Source organism: Alligator mississippiensis, chromosome 3 (assembly GCF_030867095.1).
Source record: "Alligator mississippiensis isolate rAllMis1 chromosome 3, rAllMis1, whole genome shotgun sequence".
In the NCBI taxonomy this organism is placed as follows: domain Eukaryota; kingdom Metazoa; phylum Chordata; order Crocodylia; family Alligatoridae; genus Alligator; species Alligator mississippiensis.
The window spans coordinates 81034127-81062122 of record NC_081826.1 but is presented as its reverse complement, the minus strand read 5'-3'; the positions used below and the strand labels follow the sequence as shown (position 1 = coordinate 81062122).

General features: G+C 43.3%; 2 protein-coding genes across 2 annotated transcripts in view; one reads left to right on the top strand and one right to left on the bottom strand.

The window, feature by feature from the left end:
- Positions 1–5280, bottom strand: part of TRAPPC8 (trafficking protein particle complex subunit 8) — a 103400-nt gene extending 98120 nt beyond the window's left edge. Inside the window, exon 1 of the mRNA XM_019498544.2 lies at positions 5260–5280. The gene's annotated coding sequence lies outside the window, so the exon portion shown is untranslated. The remainder of the gene's footprint in view (positions 1–5259) is intronic.
- Positions 118–26260, top strand: RNF125 (ring finger protein 125). The gene is made up of 6 exons (XM_014606780.3): positions 118–287; positions 9098–9251; positions 10911–11005; positions 16718–16808; positions 19207–19314; positions 24290–26260. Exons 1-6 carry the CDS (start codon positions 133–135, stop codon positions 24380–24382), a joined length of 696 nt encoding a protein of 231 aa, XP_014462266.3. The 5' UTR covers positions 118–132; the 3' UTR covers positions 24383–26260.
- The last annotated feature ends 1736 nt before the right edge of the window (positions 26261–27996 follow it).

Genomic DNA, 27996 nt, shown 5'->3' with positions numbered 1-27996 from the left:
GGGCCCTGCAGGGCTGGGGGCAGGGAGCGGGGCGGCCGGCAGGGCTCGGGTTTCAGGCGGAGGACGCTGCAGGGCCGGGCCAGCCCAGAGTGACCTGGGCGGTGCGGAGGGGCGAGCGGGCAGGCGGCGGCCATGGGCTCCGCGCTGCGCAGCGAGGCGGCGGCCGGCGCCCCCCAGCCCCCGCGGGGCCCGGGCGGAGCTGCCGAGCCGCGGCCGCCGTCGTCCTTCGACTGCTCCATCTGCCTGGAGGTGCTGCACCAGCCCGTGCGGACGCAGTGCGGACACGTGTGAGTGCGGCCGGGCCCCGCCGCGCCGCGGAGCGGGGCAGGGAGGGCGGCAGGGAGGTTGAAGCACGGTGCCTGCGTCGCAGGGCTTTCAGCCTGCTCCCCCGGGAACAGCAGCGTTTCTCCGCCCGTGAAGGGCAGCTCTGCAGGGGCAGAGGATCGCACGGCTCCCTGCCCTGCCCGCTGTGCCACGGAGGAAAAGCAAAGATCCGGGGCTCCTCCTGCCAGCTAACCCCAGCCAGGGACAGGCACTTAAAAGAACCAGGTAACCTTTGAGGCTTAAAAACAAAGGAGCTAGAGCAGCTGGCAGGGCAGGGGTCCCAAGGTGCCCCCTCTCCCTTGCCTGCCCATGTTTCCGTAGTGTTTTCAGATCTTTGGGGGCAAAGGGCTGGAGTGGAGTGAGGAGTGTCCTCTGTATGGACATGGACAGTCCCTCCCCTCTGCTGAGCAAAGGCTGGAAATTTTGGCTCTGCTTGAGTTTGTCAACATGAACTGGGGTGGAAAAAAAACCCCAAAGCTGTATTGCAGAGGTTGCCAAACTTTTTCTTATTGCCTACCCCCTTCCAGATTTACTAGCTGCCCATGTAACCCTAACAGCATAGGTTTTGTGTTTTAATCCTTTAAATGCCAATCATTCTTATCATGACAAATCCGCCATTACACAATTTCTCCAGTGTACCCCCCAGAGATGTGTTGCATACCCCAGGGGCACATGCACCACAGTTTAGGAACCCCTGCTCTATAAAGGAAAATGCACGCAAGGATTATAGAGATAAGCACAAGGCCTTTACGCCAATCCATCCTCTTTCTATAGCCCTCATTAAGGTTCATTTGTTACCTCTGGAGTCATTCTGGCATAGCTATTTCAGATGGACACAGAGTCTGGACACCATTCTTCATGAATAAGAGTGCCTCCATTTGGCTTAGCCTACTGTGCTTGGAAAGTGGATTAAGTAAACAAGTATACTTATGGCACTCTTGCTCCAGAAGGTTTATGTAGCTGAAGGCTCCGGTTTAAATAAATAGACTGTTCAACCAGGAAGCCTACTTAGATGGATGAGAGATGATGAATATCGTTATTCATATGGTTGTCTAGATTGGATACTTGTACCATTTTATTTGGTTTTGTGTAACAAGTGGATATTTGTATTGTAACATTTTATTTGGCTTTGTATAACATTGTGTGTGGTTTTGTGTCATTTCTCCTTACTGTTTTCTGATAGGCTCATTATTTAGTAATCCGCATGTAAATAATGACTTCATCTTCACAGTTTGTAAAGACTATAATACTATTTTTATGCAGGAACACATTTAATGTAGTGCATTTTTTTTAAATATATTCTGTTACTACCAGTTTCACTCTTAAATAAAGACAGCTGGCTAAAATGTTTTTAAAATAGTCATTCCAGAATACAGACAAATAGAATGATGTTTTTAAACCCTCCTCCTCCTAAAAAATGCAGCAAAACCATGAAAAAAAATAAAACCAGAAGAACAACAACAACAACTTTTTTCCACTCCTCCTGGGGGCAGGAGAAAGGGGCAGAACAGGTCTGGAAGGACAGAAGGTGGAAATAGAGGCATAACAGGCCCTGGACTCTAGGTAGTGCAGCTACTTGTGGTGGTGGAGCCAACTGGCAGCTGCAGCAGCTGCTGTTTTTGTATCCCCCCTCTCCCCCCAGTTATGCTACTAGATGGAAATCTAACATAAATTACACAGATTGATCCTTTTAAAGCCATTAACTTCAATAATTATCTCCCAGATCTGATTGACACAAGTCATTTAGATTGCCAGTGAGTAGTTTTAGGGTTTGCTTTCATTGCAATGTTAATCTGAGTCATGCCTCAATTGCTGCCCCTAACTTGAGACCTAAAACTTTATCTCAGGTATGGATCAGGGTTACCTTAATAGCAGCCTAAGGAAAAAAGAATAAACCTGTGGGGAGTACTCACATGAGTCTCTTTACAACTGTGTATTTTATGCAGACAGCCCTGTGTGGCAGCACAAATCAACCTGCAAGATGGTGAAAGCAAGTATTTAGGTAAAAAGAGGTATGGGGGGAGAGGGTGGCATTATAGGCTTGATTGTTTTGGCTCTCCTCGGCTTCCTAAGGATTGGTCAGATCAGTAGCCACCCCCAGAATCTGTATACCATAAAAGGAGGCATATAGCCAGTTTTGCTGCTCCCTTCTCCAAGTGAATGGTGTGTGGCTTCAATGAAGCTCAAAATGCAAAGCTCTACTGTCCTTGTATCTGAGCAGCTTTGTTTGCACTGTTTACTCCAGCAAGCACAGGGAATACATTGCACTGGTGAATTGTGACACGCTTGTTGCAGGACAGGCATGCAAGTAAATCATCCCTTTCTGGTTTCATTCCTTCCATGCCATTCCCATGGTCTTAAAAAATAATGTGTTATATAAAGCTAGGACTTGAAAAAAATTACCAGATATTTCAATCAATTGTCCAGATCATATATTGCTTTTTCTTTTTTGGGGAGGGCATGGGGGAGGGGGCTTTCAACAAAGTTCAGGAACAATATCCTGAGAAGTTTAGCTTTCTTTTTTTTCAGCTCCACACTGGCTGTTCTTAAGTAAACCAGTTCCTTACTTACATTTCTGTTGAACAAATAATGTTGAATGGCAAATTGTTTTAAGGTTAGAACCTCAGATATACACCAGTGTTTGTTATAGCTGAAAACCTATCCAAACTTTTTATAGGGAGTGGTGGGGACAAGATACAGAGCAGTATAGGAATATTATCTAATATACCTTGATATAAAGCCTTTCATCCTTTCCCTTGGTGATGATTTAGCAGGTAGGGCAAACAAAAGGGTCAGAGGGCAATCTGGTCTCATAACCTGTGACATTAGAAGAGGAAGGCTCTCAGACAACTGGGGTGAACCATGATCCAGGGTTATTTAGTAAAGAATATTCTGTTTGTTAAGGAAATGGAAAATGCTGTTTAAAGTACAAAAACAATCTAGATCAGAGCTTCCCAGGCTTTTGCTTATTGCATACCCCATTCCAGATTTACCAGCTGTCTGCATACCCCCACCAGCATACGTTTTATATTTTAACCCGTTACATGCCTATTATAATTATGAACATTAAATCTGCCATTGCACAGTTTCTCCTATGTAACCCCCAGAAGTGTCTTGCCTGCCCCCAGGAGTATGCATACCACAGTTTGGAAACCCCTGATCTAGATCACAATATGGCTTTATGACACAACTGTAGCTAAATCATATATATTTTTTATTTAGTTAGTCTATAAAGGTACATATCTACCCTGCCTTCTAAATCATATTATAATGTAGTTTACTCTGGGACAGAGGATTTATTCAGCCTTCCTCACCACACCCTTGAATAGTCATCAACACTTGTTTAAAGTGAGTGCTACCAGTGTATGATTTCCAGTGCAGTAGTGCTTCACACTACTTTGCAGTTTTGAAAGTCTGCATGTGATGCAAGACCGTTCAAATCAAGAACTAATTAAACTGTATTATAGAATCATGTTTTAACCTAGGTGAGATGCTATGCTTCAGACATTTTCCAAGGATTTTGCCTCATTGCCAGCTTCAGGTCAGCTCCACCCATCATATTAGTGACATTTGGAGCCTTAGATTCAGATCTCCAGGAAAATTGCTATTGCCCATGTCACAGATTGAGAAATAGGAGGAACACGAAAGGTGGCACTGCCACAACTTCATGCTCTGTTTTTGGCTGTTGTGTGGGCTGGAAAAAACTGCAAGAGGCTGCTTGAGCAAATAGGAATAGAAAGCATGCTATTCTCTTGGGGTTTTTTGGCTTTTTCCCTATGGCAGCAGCAGGCCCCCAGTGCAACCAGTCCACTCTGTAAAGCACGCAAAACACATTTTCTTACTCTTTTGCTGCTTTTTAGTCTGGTTAGACGCACAGTAGGAAAAAAAGAGCATGTACAGATAAAAGTAAAAATGAAAATATCAGTCAATGTTTATTGCTTCAGCTTTCAATCTAGCAAGCTTAGACAAAACATCAATAAAGCTTTCCTCATGCTCCCAGCCTTATCTCAGAGAATTGTGTGGACACTATCTTAAGCAGTCTGTCAAACGTGTCCACTGAGGTGCCTGATGTGACAGTTTCTGTGTCTGCTACTGAAAGTTTCACAGTGTAATTTCTGTAGTCCTAATATCTTTCTATTGCATGTTTGATAAATTCACTCACCTTCACAGGCCAAATCCTAAAATTTCCATTGATTTAACTGAGAGCAGGATGTAGCCAAGACTGTAGGCTACTTTCTGCTTTATTTAACATAAATGGCTAACAGGATCTGTACCTAGCAATCTTTTATAAATATTTTTCAGTCCTCTAATAAACCCACAGCAGTGTGCTTTCATACCAAATTATAACAGATTTAGAAGACACTTCCAGAGACAATTCTACTACATTTTCAGCTAGACTGATGTTAAACTGGACAATTCTTCTGGATCCCAACACTGCTTTCTTTCCAACTTTCCCAGTTTACAAGCTCTGATGTAATCTTGGGGGTAAACAAAATCTGAGATAACTGATCTTTGTCTGATGTACTATGAGCTCATTCTCTACCTCTTACTCTGTTCCTTAAGATTTCCTCCCCACAACCAGCCCCTGTTCCCGACCTCCAGAACCCCAAATCAGGCTTCCTGTTTTGGAAGACCTCACACTTCCCACCAATATCAGCACATCACCCAAGCAAGCAGAAGAATATTTAGTCAGTCTACCTTTGAACCTCTTTTTGGGGTGAGGCTCCATGCAGTCCATTTTTCACTGTCCTACCCCAATACCAAATAGCATTGTTACCCAGATTACAGGTAACCTTGTGGGCAGGCTTATAATAAAAGAGGGAGAAACAGGTCTACAGTTCAACCTTTTTACTTGCTTGCACCTTAAAACATAAAAACAAACATTTATCCCAAAGTCCATCTGGCTACCTGCAACAGCACAACATAGATTCTCACCTATACTGGCTGGGGAGACTCAAGAGGTAGAAAGAAGGTGGCGCACAGATTGGCAGCAGATCTTTTTGAATGTGCTCAGTTTTCCAAATTTCCCTCCAGCCTACGTCCAATATTTATAGATGGCTAGTTTTAATATTTTAATACATAATATCTGATTGGTTTTATTTAAATTTCTTTGTTTCACTAAAACTTTTGGAACTGGACTAAACCAGATCTCTTGTGGACTTGGAAGGCATCAATTAGTTGGGATTTATATCCTTGGGAAAGAGGGAGGGTTTCTTATCTCCTTTCCTACCCCATTGTGGAATGCTGTTCCTGTTTCTTATTCACCTTACTTTATGGTCTTCACTGACAAGGCTGTTTTTGTTTTGACAAATTATTTAAGCATTTTAAGAAAAATATATTTATTATAGCAAAATAACATCTAATACATTTGGTTTCATCAATCACTACTACTACTCTTTTTAAGATAAAGCTATGAGATAATGTGTATATGGGTTATTTAATGTATGTTTTTACCTTATCTACTTTCAGGTCTTGTGCTTTGTTTAATTGTGTTTGATGGCTTCCTTTACTTGATGACCAAGTTAGTTGTCACATCTGCAAAGGTTCACACTATGGTCACTCAGAAACAGGCTTTAGGCCTTCTGCTTAGCAACACTTCTGCAGCTTAGCCTAGGCGCCTTGAAAATGGCCACAGCTGGCAACAGCATGCAGGGAGAAAATTAGGAAGGCCAAGGCACAATTTGAGATATAGCTGGCAAGGAACATAAAAGGCATTAAAAAGGAATTATTTATGAGGAAGACCAGATATTCCACAGGTCCCTTGGAAAAGGCAACCTAGTCACAGATGATGCAGAGAAGTCTAAAGTATTTAATGCCTTTTTTATTTCAGTTTTCATGAATGGGGCAGCTACTAGCTGATGAGAGCTCATTTGGCAGCAGCAATAGGGAAAGAGACAAACAACCTAGAGTAATGGCAGATCAGATCAGGAATTACTTAGGGAAGCTACATGCTTTCAAGGCAGCAGGCTAAACAGGATGTACCCGAGAGTACTGGAGGAGTTGGCAGAGGTAGAACTCATGAAGGTCAGGTGAGGTCCTGGATACCTGGAAAAGGGCAATGTAGTGCCCATCTTTAAGAAAGGGAAAAAGGAAAATCCAGGGAACTACAGACCAATCAGTCTGACCAGTCTGATACCTGGAAAGATCATAGAGTAGGTCCTTAAAGAATCCATTGTGAACCACCTAGAGTAGAACAAGGTGATCAGGAACAGTCACCATGGATTCACCAAGAGCAAGTCGTGCCTGACCAATCTGATTTCCTTCTATGACAAAGTGACAGGCTTGTGGATGAGGGGAGGAGGAACGGATACGGTATACCTTGATGTTAGCAAGTTTTTTAACACTATCTCCTATGACATCCTCATTAATAAGCTAAAATGAATGGTAAGATATCATATTCAGCAAGTAGTCTTCAGTGGCTCAATGTCTGGTTGGGAGGAGGTAGGGTTTCCCCAGGGGTCTGTCCTGGGTCTAGTATCATACAACATCTTCATTAATGATTTGGATGTTGCAATCAAGTGCGCACACAACAAATTTGTGGATGACATCAAGTTGGGTTGAACTGTACACATTCCAAGGGCAGGGCTAGAATGACCTGGATAAACTGGAAAAAATGTTGGCAATCAACCAGATGAACAAGGACAAGTGGAAATTCCTATACTTGGGATGAAATCACCACAGACACAGAGACAAACTGGGGAATGACTGGCTTGGCTGCAGTACTGCAGAGAAGGACCTGGGGTTTATGGTGGACCAAAAGCTAAATATGATCCAACAGTGTGCTCTTGTTGCAAAAAAACCTAATAGCATCCTGGGTTGTATTAACAGGAGCGTCACTTGCAAATCAAGATATGTGATTGTTCATCTTTATTTAGCACTTAAGGAGACCTCACCTGGAGTTCTATGTCCAGTTTTGGGCAGCACACTTCAACAAAAATGTGGACAGTTTGAAAGAGTCCAGCACAAGGCAATAAAAATAATTAGGGGCCTAGAAGGCAAGTCTTATGAGGAAAGGCTGAAAGAACTAGGGTTATTTAACTTGGAGAAGAGAAGTCTAAGCTGGAATTTGATAATAGACTTCAAATACCAGAAGGGTTATTGCAGATATGGCAGAGATGAACTTTTCTCTGTGGCTGTAGGGGACAGGATGAGGAACAACAGCCTCAAACTGCAGCAGGGGAAATTTAGGCTGGAAATTAGAAGGAACTTTGGGTACCTGTACACGTACTGGATGTCTGCTCTGATGAGTGCTAATTAACACATGTGGGAGCAAACTCAATTAATCGAGCCTGCCACAGCATGTTAATTAACATGTTCCAGCAGCCTCCATGTCACATATTCAGGATCCCCACACTACAAATTGGTGGCAGGAGTGCTTGAACTAAAGCTCATAAAATGAGCTTTAGTTCAAGCACCCCACCACTATTTTGAAGCACAGGACACTGAATACACTGACACTGCAGGTGCTTTAATTAGAGCAGCTCTTGAAGCTGCTCTAATTAAAGCTCCCTCTCCTCCACGTGTATAGACACCTTTTCTGACTAGGAGAGTGGCCAGGCTTTGGAACAGGCTACCTGGAGAAGTTGTGGCTAGGATGGTTTATAGTCAGGGATGATCCTTCCTTGAGCAAGGGCCTGGACCTGATGATCTTGTGAGATCCCTTCTAGCCCTATGATCCTATGACTCCTTAGATCCCACCCCCCACAGGGAACTGGGCAATACCTGGCATTTTCTGTTCAGTGTCCCCTCCTTCTAGAACCCTCAGCTTTGAGCTTTTAAAACATACTCCATTGACTTTTAAAATATACTTCCATTTTGTCCCAAGGAATAATTTATATTTTTGCTCTTTGGCCCCAGATGCAATACAGACTCAGGCCTTTTGTCCAGTGTAGGTTTATGCCCCCTCTCCCAAAGTTCAAATAGGCCCTCAAACTTTCTTCACACCCTACATTCCTTCCAAGACTGTTGTCATGTTGGAATTCAAAAGCATCCAACTTTCCCCATGTGTCTTAAGTGTCTGTATTTATGACAAGATTTACTTCATCCACATGAAGTAAATTGTAGGTCTCCCAAGCACTATCACGTGCCCAGTGCAGAATTACAGGCAATATACGTTTAGGTTAATGACAGTTACCTTTAACTCAGATTCCACTAACTGAATAGACTCCTCCCTTTCCTATTCCTTTCCAATTACTATAACTTCTGTCATAATAGACTTCTATTCACAATATCAAATGCAAAAGAAAAATCTAATGGGTGAACATATATGCAGGTCTTCTCTACTGAGCACACCAGTGTGCAATGATGCTGCAAAAGCAGGTTTATCGTGGCTCGTGTTCAGACAAACTGAGGCCCCAGTGCTCCATTCCCCCAGGGCAGAGTATTCATACCACATTAATTGGAATCCGAGGAGCACAGAACTGCAGCATGCTGATGTATGGCGTCTTTACTACCGTGTTTAGGTAACTGAACACTATCTGTGCCCACAGCATTCACAAGTTACTCCAGATTGCTAATGGAGTCTTACTGGTACACAGTTTTTCTTACTGTAGAAACAGCCCTATAACTTCTGTAATGACCTGCAATCTCACCTTATAAACAACACTATAGACTGGGTTGCTAGAAGCAAATATTAACCGACTAGAACTGTGGTAGAAACTGAGCATCCTGACACTCAGTGGTGATGTCAAGTTCTGAATTGTAGCACTTCTTCATTTTAAGTGAAATTTGGGGGAGGAAAGTGTTATATTTGTTTTGTTCTTTCTTTTTGTAGGTTCTGTCACTCCTGTATTGCAGCAAGCTTAAGGAATAATGCATGGACATGTCCTTATTGCCGAACTTATCTTCCTTCCGAAGGCATTCCAGCTACTGATATCACCAAGAAGATGAAAAGTGTATTTCAAAATTGCACAGAGTGTGAAACACAGGTTTGTACCCTTGAACATCCATAATTGATTAAGTATCTGTTCATACACAGGACCAGACAAAATTAAGGCCTCTTTCCAAGCCCTTATCTATACTATCAAAGTTCTGCTGACCTAGGGATGTGAAAAGATCAGATCCTATAGCAGGGGTCAGCAACATTTTTGGGCAGAGTGCCAAAAAACTCCACAACCTTGACCTGTAAGATGTTGGTATGCCAGGGGAAGACAGCAAAGAGCCACAAGGGGCCCAATCTTTGTTGTGGCAGTGAAGCCCCAGCCCCTTTTTCAGCATCTGCCCTGAGGTGCGCAGGCACCCACTGCTAGCAACAAGCCAGGCTGGAGCTCCACAGACCCCAGTACAGCTGCTTGCAGAACTCCCTGCCATCTGCTGCAAGCAGCCTGGGCTCTGTGGCCAGTGGCAGAGACCTGCTTAGAGCCTGGGCCAGCTGTGGCATGCTGAGCAAAATGGCTTCACATGCCATGCTCTGATATGCCAGGGTTTGCCAACCCCTGCCCTGCAGCCAATTAGTTCTACTGGCAGAACTCTCCAGTGTTTTGGATCTGCGAGCAGGTGAAGGCTTTTAGGGCAGACCTTCTGCTGTTCATGGGAGATAACATAACTGCTGGCAGAAAAACTCCCACTGGCATTGCTGGGTCCACACCAGGGGACTTGACTGCCATAGTGGTCATTGTTCTTAAAGCAACAGTGGCACCTTTCGTACACACATATAGACAAAGGTTTGTTTGCACAGGGAAACTGGCATAACAATGTAGGAGTTCGGTATTCTGCTATTGTTACGTGGATATCTACCGTTATGTAGATTCCTTAATATTTAGCAAAATTTGAGTATTTGTCTTAGCATGTAATAACATACTCGTTGCTAGCATTGCTGTCACATCGTATCTGCAATGGTAAATATATTTAACAGAATAAATTAGCTAAATTACGTGTGTAAAATGACAGTGGACCGTTAGGATGCATGATGAGGATGCATATGGAAATGTATCGTGCATTAAATACACTATAATTAGCGCATTTATAAATATGATATATCTCTAAGACTATATGTACAATGCAATCTAAAGATAGTATCTGTGTACAATACCTATATCTAAAATCTTTGTCTCATTATTTTTATGTTGTTTTCCTTTATTAAAAAAACTAAGATCCTAGTTCACAAAATTTAATAAAGCAAAGTCCTGTATTAAAGTGAATGGGTCAGATCTTAGGTCAATATATGACCTAGATAGGGACCAGGGTGGATCTGAATGAGACCTGCTGGGTATGGCCTGTTGTCTCCAAAATTTCATTTCAAAATATAAAGTGTTTGGTTAGAAAACAAGGAGGAAAAGCCCCTCAAACTGAAAAAATCTTGCACTGAATTCATTTTACATTTAATACAAAAATTATTACAAAATGCATTTGATACAGTCTGTCAATAATAGCTTATTGTTGCTGAAAAATTGGTTTAACAACAGAAACAGTGATACATCTTGAGCTAAAATGCTATGACTCTAAAGAAGATAGCACTGAAATAAACTGCCATTTAAGTAAGCTACACCCAGAGACAATTTATGCTAACAGAACCGCCATGTAACTGATTTATTGCATAAAAGTATTCTGGCCTAAAGCATAACAGGCTGCTTTTTAACATTGTCTAGGTATGTCTAAGTGAAATGAGAGCTCATTTGAGGACTTGTGAACAATATATAGAAAAATATGGACCTTTGCAAGAGCTTGGAGACACAGGAACAAGGTACAGTACTTTGATGGTGATGATGTGACAAACATAACTTTTAATATAATTTCATGCAAAGTTTGAAAATATGGAAGTTGTTTCTTTTCCCAGGGGCTGATAAAAGCCATTTCTATTTTTTATCAAAATGGTTGTTGCAAAGCTACCAAACATCCAGATTTGGCCATGAGGCTTTAAAAGCCAGCTGGCTTTAACAACCAACAACGGCAAAAATCTGTTCTTGTTTCCCAAAAGTTTTTTTTTTTTTAATTAGAATTACGTCTCAGAAAAGCTTTATAGCATCTCACCATAGCATGAGGCAGTGCAGAGATGAGATAGTGTGCTCAGGCTATAAGCAGTCTATCTCTGGGCACAGCTGGCTGAGTGCAGAGCTCTGTCAGTAAGCAGAGCTGTAACATTGTGGCTGGGTGTTGGGGGCAGCTTCAACTCATGGGGGCTGCAGCAACTTCTTGCAGCCACCATGCTGCTGGCATGATCATATGGCTGCAGTGGCAGCTGATACACTTCTGCTCCACACACCCCAAGTCAATACCCAGGACCACTGTCCTGGTCATCCCACCATAGTCATGCTACTGCCAATAAATTCTACTGAGAGGCAGAGCTTAGTGGCCACAAGTAGCAGTGCACTAAGCTAGCTACACTCCACTAACTGGCCATGCTGCTTCCAGAACTGGGAGTAGCATAGGTGTCTTCCTGTTACACTGTGACTGCAGCAATACTGGCAGCATATCAACAGGCCACTGAAATAGCAATCAAAATGGTTGTCAAATTTCTGAATACTGAAACCTGGTAACACATTTAGAAAGCAGTTCTTCTGATCAAATTTTAAACATAGTGTGACAAATTGTGCAAAAACTAAAATATTGTTACAAATTTTTATTTTTTTTAACAACAGCCAAACATTTGAGAATCTGAATTTTAAAACAAGGTCATTCAGGTAGTTCACATCTTCTTCTAATATTTTGGTTTATACCAAGGGTGTTTATATAAAACTGCTGGTAACAGGCAAACTGGTATAATTGTGGTATCTTATACAGAACACACTGACTGCTGCCAGTTCTTGCTATATTTATACATATATTTGGAATTTGAAAATCTGTTCATAGTTTCTTTGCTGTTTTAATTCCTCCTTTATTAACCTATTGTGTGGGGATAAAGACTAGGAGCAGCTATTGATCTGAAAACTAAAAGTTTTAAGTGCCTTGAGTACAAAATCCCTTGACTTGTTGATGTCTAAATTCCTAAATCTATACATTTGTTCAGACTATTTTTAACCATAATAAAACACAGAAGCATATTTTCTTTTTCAGTGCATAGAGATACCAGACATCATCCAGATACAAACCCCCCAAAAAACAAACCAAAAAAAAGCCCATCAAAAGCTATGTTCATGCATCAAGCCAAAATGGCAGGGCCTGAACACCATACAGTCTTGCTCATGTGAATGAGGAATACACACATAAGGCCTGCAGTCTCAGAGTGAAATAATAATTAAAAAAAAAAAAAATCAGGAAACACGAAAGTGAAGCCTCGTCTGTGCAATATAACTTAGCCATATTTCAAAGACGAAGCAGTCTCCCCATTGCTTTCTGCATCAGATTTTTTACACTGTGAAATTTTTGTCTAAGTTTACCTGACAGCATCCATAAGCACAAAGAAAGTATTTTCCATGTTGGGACTTAAAAATAGCTGGTGTGATTTTTTTCATACGCAAACACAAGAAAAGGAAAACATGTAAAGTTTCTGGGAAGAATTTTATTCCAGAAATATCTGTGTGTGAAAACAAGACTAATAATAGAATTTATACATAATCATCAGGTTTGGTCTATACTTAAAATTTTTGCTGGCATAGGTATGTCACTTACAAGTGCAGAGGAAAAAAAAATCCTATCCCTAACCAAAATCTTATCCCTAACTGTGGTGCTCCTGGTGACAGTACCAATTACTTCTCATCAGAAATCCCACCTTCTCACACCCCCAACTTACAGATCTAGGCTGGAAGAATTGTGTAGTATGCGTCTTGCCTCCAAATTCTAAATAAAACTGCCTTCAATATTCACTACATTGACAGCTAATAGCTGTGGACCTGAATCCATGACTGGCTCAGGAGCCACAAGGACAGGCAGTATTAACTAAAGAGCTACACTAATACAGACACCTCAAGGTGGATTGTAGTGTTATATCCTTGTTGGTTAACCTGTAATAATGCAGGAACTGTTTGCATCCCTCCTGGGGAATGAAGTATTTATATCATCATTAATAGAGATAGATGGCACACGTGTTGCATTATTCATGACTTCAGGAAAGACATATCAATGCCTACAGTACAAAAACAAAACACAACAAAATGTGATCTCTGATAACATTTTCTACAAACAACTACACTAGTAAGTTAAAAAGCTACTTGCAGCATGAAAACCATGGTCCAAGTATAACTGGTGTAGATGTTGTAATTGAAAAGAGTCATTCCAAGACAAACAGGGAAGAATGTAGAAGTGGATGGCAGCTTGGGCAGCAGCAACCATACGATGATTGAGTTCAGGATTCTGAGGAAAGGAAGGAAGTAGAGCACCAAAGGACAGACCCTGGACTTGAGAAAAGCAGACTTCAGCTCACTCAGGGAACTCATGGGCAGGATCCCCTGGGAGGCTAGTCTGATAGGGGAAGCAGTCCAGGAGAGCAGGCTGTACTTTAAAGAAGCTTTACTGAGGGCACAGGAATGAACCATCTGAATAAACCATCCCGATGTGCAGGAAGACTAGCAAGTATGGCAGAAGACCAGCTTGGCTTAGCAGGGAACTCTTCGATGAGCTAAAACACATAAAGGAAGTTTAGAAGTGGAAACTTGGAAAAAACTACTAGTGAGGAGTATAGGAGTATTGTTCAGGCATGCAGGGATGAAATCAGGAAAGCCCAAGTGCATTTGGAGTTGCAGGTAGTAAGGGATGTGAAGGGTAACTGGAAGGGTTTCCACAAGTGTGTAAGCAGCAAGAGGAAAATTTAGGAAAGTGTGGGTCTCTTACTGAATGGGGGAGGTAACCTAGTGACAGACGATGCAGAAAAGGCTGAAGTACTCAAAGCTTTGTTTACCTTGGTCTTCACAGGCAAGGTCAGCTACCAGGCTGCTGTACCTGGCATCACAGTTTGGGAGTGGGGAGGTAAGCAGCTAATAGTAGCGAAAGAACAGGTTAGGAACTATTTAGAAAAACTGGACACATGGAAGTCCATGAGACCAGACAATTCACCCAAGGGTGCTGAGGGAGTTGACCAATGCGATTGCAGAGCTGCTGGCCATTATCTTTGAAAACTTGTGGTGATTAGGGGAAGTCCCAGGTGATTGGAAAAGGGCAAATATAGTGCCCACCATAAAGAAAGGGAAGAAGGAGGAACTACAGACCGGTCAGCCTAACCTCACCTTGGAAAAAATCATGGAGCAGGTCATTAAGAAATTCATTTCTAATTACTTAGAGGAGAAGGAGATTGGGAACAGTCAGCATGGATTCACCAAGGGCAAGTCATGCCTGACCAACCTGATTGACTTTTCTGATTAGATGACTGGCTGTGTGGATGTAGGGGGAGCAGAAGACATGATCTATACCTTGACTTCCGCAAAGCTTTTGATACGGTCTTCCACAACATTCTCACAAGAAAGCTAAGGAAGATGAATGGACTGTAAGGCCGATTGTCAGGCTTTGAGGATAGTAATCAATGGCCTGATGTCTAGATGGCAACTAGTATCAAGTGGAGTGCCCCAGGGGTTGGTTCTGGGGTCAGTTTTGTTCAATATCTTCATCAATAATCTGGAATTTACTATAGGTGCACCGATATATCAGTCCTATATTTGATCAGCACTGATATAGGGAAAATTGACAGTATCGAAAAATCAGCTTGTTTTGCCTGATGTGGCCAATAAACGTCCTGTGCATGTGCACAGCCGCAGCATGCATGCAGACAGGGGCACAGCCCAGTGGCTTGGAGAGCAGCATTAGGCTGGTAAGTCTGGTGTGGTGGAACGGAAGGGGTGTGGAGGGGGGGCAGATTGAGGCCCCTGCAGTGAGGGAGGGACTGGGGATGGGGTAGGTGCTGCACAGCCGGGGTGGGTGTGGGATGGAGTCGTGAGTGACTCATCCGGGGGCCATGGTGGGGGGGCGGCTCCTGTCACTGCATGCACCCCAGGAGGGCATGGAGGGTGTGTGCCCTGGATCTGCATGCAGGGTGAGACAGCTGTTGCTGCAGGCTGAGGCCGGGGACTGCGCTGGGCTCTTCCCAGCAGACGGGCTGGGCCAGGCTGCCCTCGGGGCAGGTGGTAGCAGCAGTGGGAGGGGGAACGGGGGGGCTACAGCAAATTCTGGGGGGTTGCAGCCCCCCCATAACCCTCTCCCAGCGCCAACACTGCCCACCTCAAGTGCAGCTTGGCCCAGCCCCCACGGGGAAGAGCCTGGCACTGCCCGGCCCCAGCCTGCAGTGGCAGTCGCCCCACCCCACGCACTGGTCTGGGGACATACGCCCCCTGTGCCCACCCCCGGGGTGTGTGCAGGGCAGGAACTCCCTCCCTGCTCCCCTCACGCCCTCCAGACAAGCCACTCGTGCCTCTGTCCCGTGCCACGTCCAAACAACGCCTGCCCCATCCTCACTCCCTCCCTCACCGCAGTGTCCTAGATCTGCAGCCTCCTCCCCCCCTTCCCCCACACCAGGCTTACCAGCCCGATGCTGGTCTCCAAGCTACCCAGCTGCATATTGGAATCAGATTGGTATCAGCCATTGGTATCGGCCCAAAAAGTTTCTATCAGTGCATCCCTAGAAGTTACCCTCAGTAAGTTTGCTGATGACACCAAGCTGGGTGGAATATTAGATATGCTGGAGGGTAGAGCTAGGATTCAGAAAGACCTAGACAAATTGGAGGAATGGACCCCCAAAAAATTATCTTGAATTTCAATAAGGACAAATACAAAGTCCTGCACTTAGGATATAACACTGCCATGCACTAGTACAGGCTGGAGACTGACTGGCTAATCAGCAGCTCTGCAGAAAAGGACCTAGGTATTACAGCAGACAATAAGATGAACATGTGCTCTTATTGTGAAAAAGGATAATAGCATACTGAGCTGTATTAGTAGGAGTGTTGCCAGCAGATCGAAGGAAATGATTATTCCCCTCTATTTGCCACTGGTGAAGCTACATCTGGAGTACTGTGTACAGTTTTGGGCACTTCACTACAGAACAGATTTCGACAGATTGTAGGGAGTTCAACAAAGGGCAACGGAAATGGTTAGGGGGCTGGGGAACATGACTTATGAGGAGAGACTGAGGAAACTGAGTATTTAATCTGGAGAGGAGAAGACCGAGTGGGAATTTAATAACAGCTTTCAGCTGGGTGGTTACAAAGAGGATGGAACTAGACTGTTCTCGGTGGTAGCAAATGACAGAACAAGGAGTAATGGTCTCAAGTTGCACCAAAGGAAGTTTAGGTTAGATATTAGAAAAAATTCTCTCACTGAGAGGGTAGTGAAGCACTGGAACAGCTTACCCACAGAGGTTGTGGAATCTCCATCTTTGGAGGTTTTTAAGACCCAGGTAGACAAGGCCTCAGCTGGGATGATCCAGTTGGGGATAGTCCTGCTTTGAGCAGGAGGGGTTGAGACTACATGACCTCCTGAGGTCCCTTCTGACCTTAATTTTCTGTGATTCTATATCATTTCTGTTTTTCCCCAGGTATGCTTGTCCATTTTGCCAGTGTGAACTGGATGAAGATGATTTAATGGACCATTGTCTGACTTACCACAGATCAGAAAGAAGAGCAGTGGTAACTATTTTACACAGTTTAGTAATATGCACACACATATACTTCATTGAACTTGCATGTTACATTGATTACTAATGTCTGCAAGCAAACACAAGACAATAAGATGAATTAATTACAAATTTAGTTTTTAATGAGTATGACAGAATGGTAAAAGAGGGCTGTCCTCCATATAGCTGTGCTTCATTCCTGCCAGTCTATTGGTTGCAATTCTACCAGCACCAGACAACTGATTTAAAAAAGCCAAGGCCAGAAAATCCAGTATGCCCTCATGGTTCCAAAGGAGGTAAGGACTAACCACATACATTTTCAAAATTGTGTTACCAGACCCAGTGGTTCTCCCACTTTCTAATTCTCTATATACTTTTCCTTAGTATACCCTTAAAGTCCAAGGCCTCCATTTTATGTACAATATCCTATGTATATTCTAATTGTCTATTTCTGTTGCACAAGAGATCTATAGATCATAGTTTGAGAGCTACTATAATGATCTGTAAGGGCTAGAGAGGACTATATGCATATCTAAGAAAATACAACTGCATAAATGAAATTTGTATACAATAGCCCTAATCTTCAGGATATAACTGTGGATATCAGATTGCAGGATTACAGTCTAAATGTAGACCTGATCTTGACAAGTACGGTGCACAACTCCTATTAACTTCAGAGTCATTTGCTCAAGACAAGGTCCTAAGCACATAAGATGACTCTTAGTGCCTGAGTTTATGAACTGAGTGACTGATGTATGAAGCAACCAACACCATTTTTCAGTAAGAAATAAGAAATCACACTCTATTGCTGCCTGGTAGTTCTTACTCTGTTTAACTGCTGTCAGACTGATGTTAATAGTTTGGTAGGCTTGTATATGTAGTATTGAGTGAACACATTAAAAGAAAGATAAGTTAGAACTGAGGGCACTATTCACATTTTGTGAGAAGTTCTAGCTCAGCAGGCAATATTTTGCTGAATTTTGGTTGCCTGGTTTTAATTTGGGCTCAGCATTTTTTTGTTCAAGCCCAGTAATTGTCAAAAAACCTCTCTTACACTTGTCACAATATACGTGCTTATTTATGATAGGACAGATATATATATAATCAATATTATCAGTGTGCAGTTATGGGGCAGAATACAGCCCATAGATCAAACATCAGTTACACAAAGAAAGGTATGTCAAGGAGACTAGTAAATAACATGTACCATACAACATAGCATTAAAATGGTCCCTTTCCAACTTCCCACAAAATCTCACACAACTTAAACAATATTTAACACACATTTAAATTCATATAGAGAGAAACCAATAAAAGTCAAGAAATTGCCTCTTCTGGAACCATAAAGTTCATTCTAATCGATGTATCCACTAAACCAGGGGTGTCCAACCTTTTTGAATGTGGGGCCAGATCATGAACTTTTTATCACCCAGTGGGCCGGCAAGCCATATTCAAAGACCTCACAGGAAGCGGTATCACATCACCCCCCCCCCACCCCTCCTCAGAACGAAAGTACAGTGTTTTTTTCATTTCCCGTCGCAGCAGCTTGGGCCTCAGAAAACAGCTTGGAGGGCCACGAGCCAGCCCGCAGGCCATATGTTGGACAAGCCTGCACTAGACACTTCCCACTGCATCACTTGCTACAGGATTCCCTAGGACAAGCTAGTGGCAGTCACTCTTACCCTTCCAGTCAATTATTGCAGTTGGAAGGCCCCTGATTCTGAAACCAAGGCTGTTAGGATGCATTGTGTGACCTGGCAAATTAGACCTTGTTCCTACAAGTACTCACATGAGCTTCTGCTACCTCCTTTCATACCAGGATAGCACTTGCTAAGTTAACCATAAAAGCATAAGGGATGCATCTTAGCTGCTCTCAGTTTGTTAGGAGGCCAACAGGATTCAAAATCTGTTTTAAATGCAGGCTAACATTTTTTATATTGTTTGAAGTAAATGTTACAGAGGTTAACTCCATTACAGAGGACCTGCCACTACAAAACAACCTCCTTACAAAACACAGGCATTTATGTTTGAAAAGACCCAGTAAACTATGGCATATGGCAGTAAGAACCCTACTTTTTTAAAATCACACAGCATGTGCTGGAAGCTGAGCAAGTGCCTTGTCGCTGTATATTCTTGGGTCAGCCAGTAGCAATGAAGGGGTTAAGCAGAAGCTGTGGGGAGACAGACCAAGAATTGTCTATCAAGGGAACAGATAATACACAACTGGGATTAACCTAATAGGCTACTGGACTGAAAGTGCATTATGCCTGCCAGTAAATATATTCATGTCACTCAAGGAATGCCCTTTGGTCAGATATTTTTCATTTCTGTTCCTTTAACACTGACAATTCTTTATTTTATGAGTTCTCTGTACTGACAACTTAATATTGACTTTTTTTCCATATGTATAGTACTGTCCAATTTGTCGTTTAATACCTGGTAGAGATCCAGGCTATTTCAGCAGGAATTTTATAAGGCATCTTCAACTCAGACACACATTCTATTATGAAGACTACATAGTGAGTAAATGCTATGATGATTTTTACAAGTTATGATACTAACATATCTGTATTTTCCTCCATCTCTCTTTCAATGAGTAAGTCATGTGAAGGTAGGCATTAGATTGCTGTTATGTCATACCTGGGGCATGTTATTAGGCTGCAAAAACATAACAGACTTAGTGGAGGCAGCAAAAGCTACTGCTAGGAGCACCTGACTGGTAGTCAGGACACATGCATGGATTGTATACCCATTTCCACTGCTGTCCCCTGGCATGACTTGGGCAAGTTCTTAACCTCTCTTTTCTTCAGTAGCCTTATCTGTGAAACAAGGATAGCAATATTTGCTCATGTACTCATGTGCTTATGTAAAGTGCTTAGAGATCCTCACATGAAAAGTTCTACATTATATGTGACAGGGGTGTAGGTTGTAGCCGTGTTGGTCTAAGCACATAGGCAGACAAGGTTCCTTGGGTGAATCTGATATCTTTTATTAGACCAACCCAAAAAGTTGGAGAATAGTTATTAAGCAAGCTTTCGGGTTCAAAAACCCTTCGTCAGGCTAAGGAAGTTTCAGCAGTTGGTGTGTGCTTATCCTTTTGAACCCAAAAGCTTGCTTAATAACTATTCTCCAACAAATGATCTGATATGAATGTTCATACAACTTCAGTGTGCTGAGAGGACAGAAGCTTAAACAGTTCATCTACCTCTCTACAGAAGACACCTCTCCTTTCTCAGCCAAAATTTGGTCTGTCTGCCCTCTCCTTTTGGATGTACTGCCATCATCTTAAACTCAATATGGCTAAAACAGCTCTTAATCTCCCCTGGAAGCTCTCTCCATTACCTTTCTTCCCAATCACTCTGGAAAAGTGCCAGCCTCCTGCCTTTTGTAACCCATGTGTTATCTTCACCTTGAACATTTCTTTTGGTTCTCTCGTCAAGTTTTCTAAGTTTCATAGTTTCATAGTAGCTAGGGTCAGGAGGGACCTGAATAGATCATCTAGCTTGACCCCCTGCCACAGGCAGGAATGAATGCTGGGTTCACAAGACCCCAGACAGGTGATCGTCCAACCTCCTCTTGAATTTGCCCAAGGTAGGGGCGAGGACCACTTCCCTGGGAAGTTGGTTCCAGATTGTGGCCACCCTAACTGTAAAATATTGCCTTCTGATCTCTAACCTAAACCTATTCCCCATCAGCTTATGACCATTGTTCCTTGTCACCCCAGGTGGTGCTAGGGAGAAAAGGGCTCTGCCTATTTGTTGCTGATCTCCCCTGATGAGCTTGTAGGCAGCCACCAGGTCCCCCCTCAGCCTCCTCTTGCTGAGGCTGAACAGGTTCAGGTCCTTCAGTCTCTCCTCGTAGGGCCTGTCCTGCTACCCTCTCACCAAGCAGGTGGCCCTCCTCTGAACCCTCTCCAGGCTGGCCACATCCCTTTTAAAGTGCAGCGCCCAGTACTGGATGCAGTACTCCAACTGCGTCCTGACCAAAGTCACATAGAGGGGGAGTATCACTTCTCTGGACTGGCTTGAGATGCACCTTTGGATGCATGACAAGGTATGGCTGGCCTTGCTGGCTGCGGTCTGGCATTGGTGGCTCATGTTCATCTTGGAGTCGATAATGACTCCAAGATCCTTTTCCGCCTCTGTGCTTTCAAGAAGGGAACTCCCCAGCCTGTATGTATGCTGTGGATTCCTTCTCCCAAGGTGCAGCACCCTGCATTTGTCTACGTTGAACCCCATCCTATTCTCATCTGCCCACTTTTTTAGTCTGTCTAAATCTAGTTGCAGCCTCTCTCTCCCTACAAGTGTGTCCACCTCACCCCACATCTTAGTGTCATCAGCAAATTTGAACAGCGTGCTTTACACCCCCTCGTCCAAGTCACTGATGAAGTTGTTAAACACTGCAGGCCCGAGGACTGAGCCCTGGGGGACCCCACTGCTCACATCTCGCCAGGTTGAGTACAGCCCATCCACCACTACTCTCTGGGTGCGCCCCATCAGCCAATTTTTTACCCATCCAACTGTGCAGGCATCAATGCCACAGTCACTTAATTTATTGATGAGGATGGGGTGAGAGACAGTGTCAAAGGCCTTCTTAAAGTCTAGAAAGACTATGTCCACAGAGACACCATCATCCAAGGATTTAGTTACTCTGTCGTAAAAGGCAATCAGGTTGGTCAGGCAGGACCTGCCTTTGGTGAACCCATGCTGATTGCCCCTGGCAATGATCTCCCCTGCAGACCCCCCACAGATATGCTCCTTGATGATCCTCTCCAAGAGCTTCCCGAGCACCGAGGTGAGGCTTACAGGCCTATAATTACTAGGGTCCTCCTTCCTCCCCTTCTTAAAAATAAGGACCACATTAGCCAGTTTCCAATCCCCCGGCACCTGGCCGGATGACCACGAATGCTCATACAGCCGGGCCAAAGGCTTCGCGATGACCCTTGCCAGCTCCCTCAACACTCTTGGGTGGAGGGCATCTGGACCTGCAGATTTAAGAATGTCCAGCCCTTCCAGAAGATCCCTAACTACATCTGCACTGACTGAAGGCTTGTATCCCCAAGATTGTCCCTGCCTCTGGTAGGTGGGATATCCCGGTCCCTGTTCAGGAAAACAGAGGCAAAGAAACTGTTAAAAATATCAGCTTCCTTGTCTGGCGTGGCCACAAGATTACCATTTGTGTCTTGCAGGGGCCCTACATTGCCTGGTGCCCTCGTCTTGCTCCCAATGTACTTGAAAAAGGACTTTTTGTCGTCCTTAATCCTGGACGCTAGCCTGAATTCCATCTTTGCCTTGGCCTTCCTAATAGTCCTCCTACACTCCCGGGCCGAGGAGGAGTACTCCTCCTTGGTGATAGCTCCTCCCTTCCACTGGTTTACGCCTCCCTTTTAGTCCTCAGGCATTGCTGAATACCCTTGCTGAGCCAAGGGGGTTTCTGAGCACTCTTACCCCCCTTGCTTCTCTCAGGCTGTTATCCTTTGGGCCTGGAGGATCACCCCTTTAAGGTACAACCATCCCTCGTGGACTCCCATCTCCTCTACCTTCTGGGCCCTTAATGCCTCCCCCACTAGTCTTCTAAGTTCATTGAAGTTGGCCCTTCTGAAGTCAAGGGCTTTAGCCTTGGCGTGAGCCCTAGACGCCCTGCATTGGATAGTGAAATCCAGCAGGTGATGATCGCTATTGCCCAGGTGGTCAAGGCTCTGCAGTCCCCTCACCAGGTCATCCCCTGTGGCCAGGACCAGGTCCAGCAAGGCGTTACACCTAGTGGGGCTGTGCACTTCCTGGATAAGGTGAAGGTCCTATAATACAGCCAGGAACCTATGCAAGCGGTCAGACCTGGCTGTCTGCTTCTCCCAGCAAATGTCTGGGTAGTTTAGGTCACCCATGATAATAACATCCCTTGACCTAACCGCCTCCATAAGCTGACTGGAGAAGTCCTGGTCTAGCTCTTCCCCCTGGTTGGGTGGTCTGTAGTAGACACCCAGCGTGAGGTCCCTTTCACCACGCCCCCCTTGTAGTTTGACCCATAGTGTCTCTGCCCGACCCTCCTCTACCCCAAAGCTAATCCTTGATGATGTGAGGTGCTCTTTGACATAGAGTGCAACCTCCCCACCTTTCCTCTCTGTCCTGTCTCTTCTATATAGGGTGTACCCCCGAATGCCCACCGCCCAGTCGTAGGTAGGGTCCCACCAGGTTTCTGTGAGCCCTACTAAGTCTGGGTTCTTACTTGCAATCAGGAGGCATAGTTCCTCCTGCTTACACCCCATACTACGAGCATTAGTGTAGAGGCACCTGAGTCCTCCTAAGGGTGCTCGTGCCTTCCTCCCATTCCCAGGACAGTTGTGGCCCTCTGCTCCTCGGACTTTGATACTTACCTGTGCTTCCCTTCCCTTGTCACCCTGCATGCTGGTGAAGCATCCTCTCCACTCAAGAGCACTCTTTTTTTTAAAAGAGTGCTTCTGTGAAAAGGGGCAATGCAGTTCTGTATAACAGAGGAGCACTACCTCTGTTCCTTGCAACCCCCCCCACCGTAAAAATTAAATTTATATATGTAAATTAGATTGTTTCTATACCCGGTGCGCCAACATTCTTTGAGTGAGTTCTCTGGTCCACAGTATATAAAAAAGGTTGGGAACCACTGGGCTAGACCACTGAAAAAATGATGCCAGAAATGAGGGGAAAAAAACAAACACATGAACACCAATAAAATTCTAATCCATGCTATATGCATATAACAGAAATTCAATTTGGAGGGCTGTATTTTATTGATGGTTCATGTCTTTTTATTTTATTTGCAGTATAGTGTCAAGACACCACTGGCAGAATTCTTTTTTACCCAGTAAACAACTAACGCACAGTTTGAGACTAACTTTGAGCTACCCAACTGTTGTGTAGGAGTGTTTCTGTTACTCTCTCTGGGTGCCTAAATGCCCCCCTTATAGGGATAGCAGAGAATAGGAATTCCCTCCTGCAATGCACATGTGTGTCTCTATTCCCTTAGCAGGCCAAGAGAGAGTAACAGAATTACTCATACAACTCTGTCAAGCAACTCAGTCTCAAGCTGTACTTTGGTCATTCACTAGGTGAAATAGAATTTTTCCCCAAATGATTTTTGTTATTTCTGTATGCTATAGTATAACATGCATCACTCAAATCAGGACCTGTCATAACGTGAAAGTTGCTTGACTCTTGCATAATCAATGTATTGTTCTTGCTTGTCTGTATTTGGCACCCTTCCTGTTTATAATTAGTTTTACAGTGAAGGCTTTTCTCCACTTTAAATTGTGAGTGATTACAACTGAAGAGTAGAAAATTAGGACCTGATCTAGCCAAGTATTTTAGTCCATGCTTAACTTTAACCAAGTACATAACCCGATTGAAATCAGTGTTTTGTTGGATGAAGGCCTAAGCACTCAAGAATAGACTTTTCTTGTTAAAATGATAATGGCTTTTTATCTGCATGTCTGACTATATCACTTTTTTTTTTTTATTTCAGGACATAAACATAGTAGAAGAAGTTCTTACTGAAAGAGTTTTAGACAGGTCACTTGTAGAATACGTACACGCAAATCATCCAAACAGCATATAATTCCACTGAAAATGAGTTGATTACTCTGTAAATTCAAATTCACCTTTTACAATTTAAAGAAGCATTGTCAACCTGGTTAGGCTTAATTTTGGCTTTCTTAAATATAACATTGTTTTGTTTTTTACATTAAATTCTAATTCCATTGTCCAGAAACATAAAAGAAAAGAAAACGGTGCTGGTTTTGAGCAGCTAAAATGCAATAATGATCATTGGTTGCCTGAGTTCTGCTCATTAACAAATGTTGTATCTTTAAACAATGAAGGAACAATGACTGAAGCTCACAGCACCTTGTGACAGCAAATTCCAAGAGCAGGCCAGAGTCTCCCGGTTATTGTTGATGATGTTGCAACTCTGGGGACAGACAGCAAACAAGCAGCAGCCATTTTGGGATTCCACAGCACTCAACTGATTGCAAACAAACACAGGGCTGAATCTTGCAAACAGGTTAAACAAAGTGCAGTGGATATCCTCATGAATAATCCCACTGACTTTAATCAAACTGCCCACAAAATTATGCATTACATTGGTAGCATTTTCAAGATCAAGATGATATTTAACTAAATCAGTAAGTAAAAAGACATCTTGGAGAGAGGTAAAAAAGAATAATAATAAAAAAAAACAATAACAGCTTTTAAAGAGGTTGACAGTGTTTCTTAACTATTCTCTTTATCATGTACTGTAATGCATCATATCTAATTTTTATAGGAAGACTATAAAATATTAATTTTATATGTAATATTTAATAGTCATTTTCAATTCTGTACTTGTTGACTGTACATACATTAAAAAAATTAAAGGGTGCACTTGTAAATAGAAACATATGTGATGATTAAAACAGCTTATAGTCAATCTGTTTGCATACTTAAGATATACTCATTCCATTTGCAAGGGATTTATTGAGAGTACTGCTGCATACTTGGTCACTGTCAGGGGCTGGATTCTGCTCCACAAACTCTGAAAGGAGCCAGGGATGCTCAGCCCTTGGAACAGGGAGATGCAATGTCTTGTGACTCAGAAATGCTTTCCACCTTATCGCCATTAAGAAGCATCTCTTTAAAAGATCTGAATAGAAAGGTGGCCATTTCTTCTTGGTCAAAGTGATGATGGCTTTGTATCAAATATGGGAAATTCGAGGTATAACTTCACAACTCTTAGCTTCATCTCATAAGAACAAAAGGATAGCCAAGGATCAATTTATAATCAAAGGCCACTTTCATAGTCCTTGCACAACCAAATTAATTTTTTTGAGACTTTCTGGATGCACAGAGAATGCAAGATCAGGAGCTGCCTGTTCTCCATCCAGAATGTGGATTTCTGTTTACCCCTTCATGGCAGGCATTCCTGAATAGATCATCTCAGCTTCACATCTACCCATCTTTGACTCCCCAGCCTGAATAACTAGGTGCCCCTTTGCAATTGGATCAGCCAGCAGCCGCCTTCAGCATGCATGTAGCAAGATTTGAATACCTACCACTCAGTGATAGAGGCACACCTTAATTGCATTGCCACTGCATCACCCGCCTCACATGCAGTGTCCTCCAGTTACCGTATATTCTCCTATGACATCCAAATCTAATGGTTCCTAAAGGATTCTAGATGTCTCCCACTTAGCCAAAGCCTTGGAATTACTGGAGGGTCACCACTATGACCTGATTAACCAGAACAACAGAAGTGCCAAGTTATTTCAAAATGTACCCCCAGTAAGAGGGAAATGATAATCCCAGGATAAACTCTGCCAATTTGTGTGTAATCCTAAAAGATTTCATTTCACAAATATGTTTTATTATGAGGAATAAAAAGTTGGCAGGACCATTGATTTCATTTCATTGAAAGAGTGTGATTTAAAATGCTTTCCTTCAAATAAATGTTCTTCATAAACTTCTGCTGCCTGAGGTTTTTTTTACGTTGTCTCTGTCAGCGGCAAAAACGACACAAGATTTACAAGGTCAGTGCCATACTATATATTGCTCCATGGCATACTAGTTGTCAAAATCAAGGTCACCACTTTATTAAAGGATCAAGATTTACAATAACATTAATAACAACATGAACACCTTCACATAAACCTTCTTGTAGTTTACTTCTCTGAGGTCATCAGCCCAATTTCTCCCCTTGCCAGGAGCTGCTAATCAATAATTACTGCAGTCTACTGAGCAAAGTTCAAATGGACTATTGTGTACTTTTATTATAACTCTTTGCTCATCTACAGTACCATTGTCACAAACCTAACTCTTTACCAACAACATAATTAAATTAGCTTCGCAACTTCCTTATGAAGTAGATTAAAATTATTCTCTATTTGCACATTAAAAAAAATGAAGCACAAGAGAGTCCTTAAAGTCGCACAAGAAGGCTGTGACAGATCCTGGATTAACCCAGATATTCTGGACTCTCTGCTGGGCATCTGACAGAGGGAAGAGCTCATCAAAGCTGATTTTTTAAAGATTTTAAGTCCCAGCTTTGCAAGCCTGAGAAACATGATTCAAGTATATAAGAAGTCCAATAGCCTTCAGTGACACTACTCACATGTATGTTTGCCAGCTCAAAGGCATTAAAAGGAGAAAAATAGTTTTACCCAATTCTGATGCACATTTGTATATTTGTCCTGGTGTTTTGTATTTCCACAATTATACCAAAATAATGAATGGTGTGACAGTGGACTATCTCGAGGCCACCCTCTGCGTCGGCCTACCCACCTGTCTTGGACAGTCTGCCTGCCTATCTTGCCTGCCACGCATTGTTAGTAAATAATTAAGTTGTTTATTAGGTGGGAGGCTGCCTTTTGTGTGCTCAGCTATACTGGGTGGTACATACATGCTCTGACCTCCCCTACATGTTTCCCCATGTCTCACAGGTGTTACTACCATTGTCAACTCTATACGCTCCTGGTGTTGAACCCTGTGGCTCCTGTCTCTCTGCAAGACACAGAGACCGGGTTCTCTGGTGCCTAGCTTTCTGGGCCCCTCTCTCAGATGCCTGGCTCAGTGCCTCTCTCCTAGGCACCTGGTTCTGCACCCCTCTGGTGCTCTGGGCTCACTACACTTGACACTGAGCTCTACCAAATCATATGCTGTCTCCAGGCACTAATGAGGCCTCCAAACCTCCCCTTCTAACCTCATCCTGATCCTCCGGGGTAAACAGTTACCAGAGAGAGGGTGTGCATCTGCTAGATGCAGCCTGGGTTTATATAACCCAGAACGCTGCCTCCTGCCAGCCAGCTGAGGTCAGCAGTTGTGGCCCATTATTCCCTTAGGCTGTTACCCCAGCAGCCTGCAGCTGGGGAGCTCTACTTAGCCTGCTGAGCTCCCTAGCCATGCTTCTTCAGCCTTAAGGAGCAGGCATATCTTAGTACCCTGCTACAAATGGGCATAGTTTTCTTCCATATGCAGCAGAGACAAGAAAGCATTTTAATATTTAGTAATCATATCATCATAGCAATAAAAAGGCTGGAGGGACCTTGTATGTTACTATTAGTAGGTTAGTAGTAGAGTATTTTGACTCTTCTGGCCTCTGCTTCTGTCCCCCTCACTTCCTTCCCCCCCCACCATCCCATTCCCCACAAACACACTTGCACAGGGCTCATCCCTGCCTTAACCAATCCAAGAAAAGTTTGT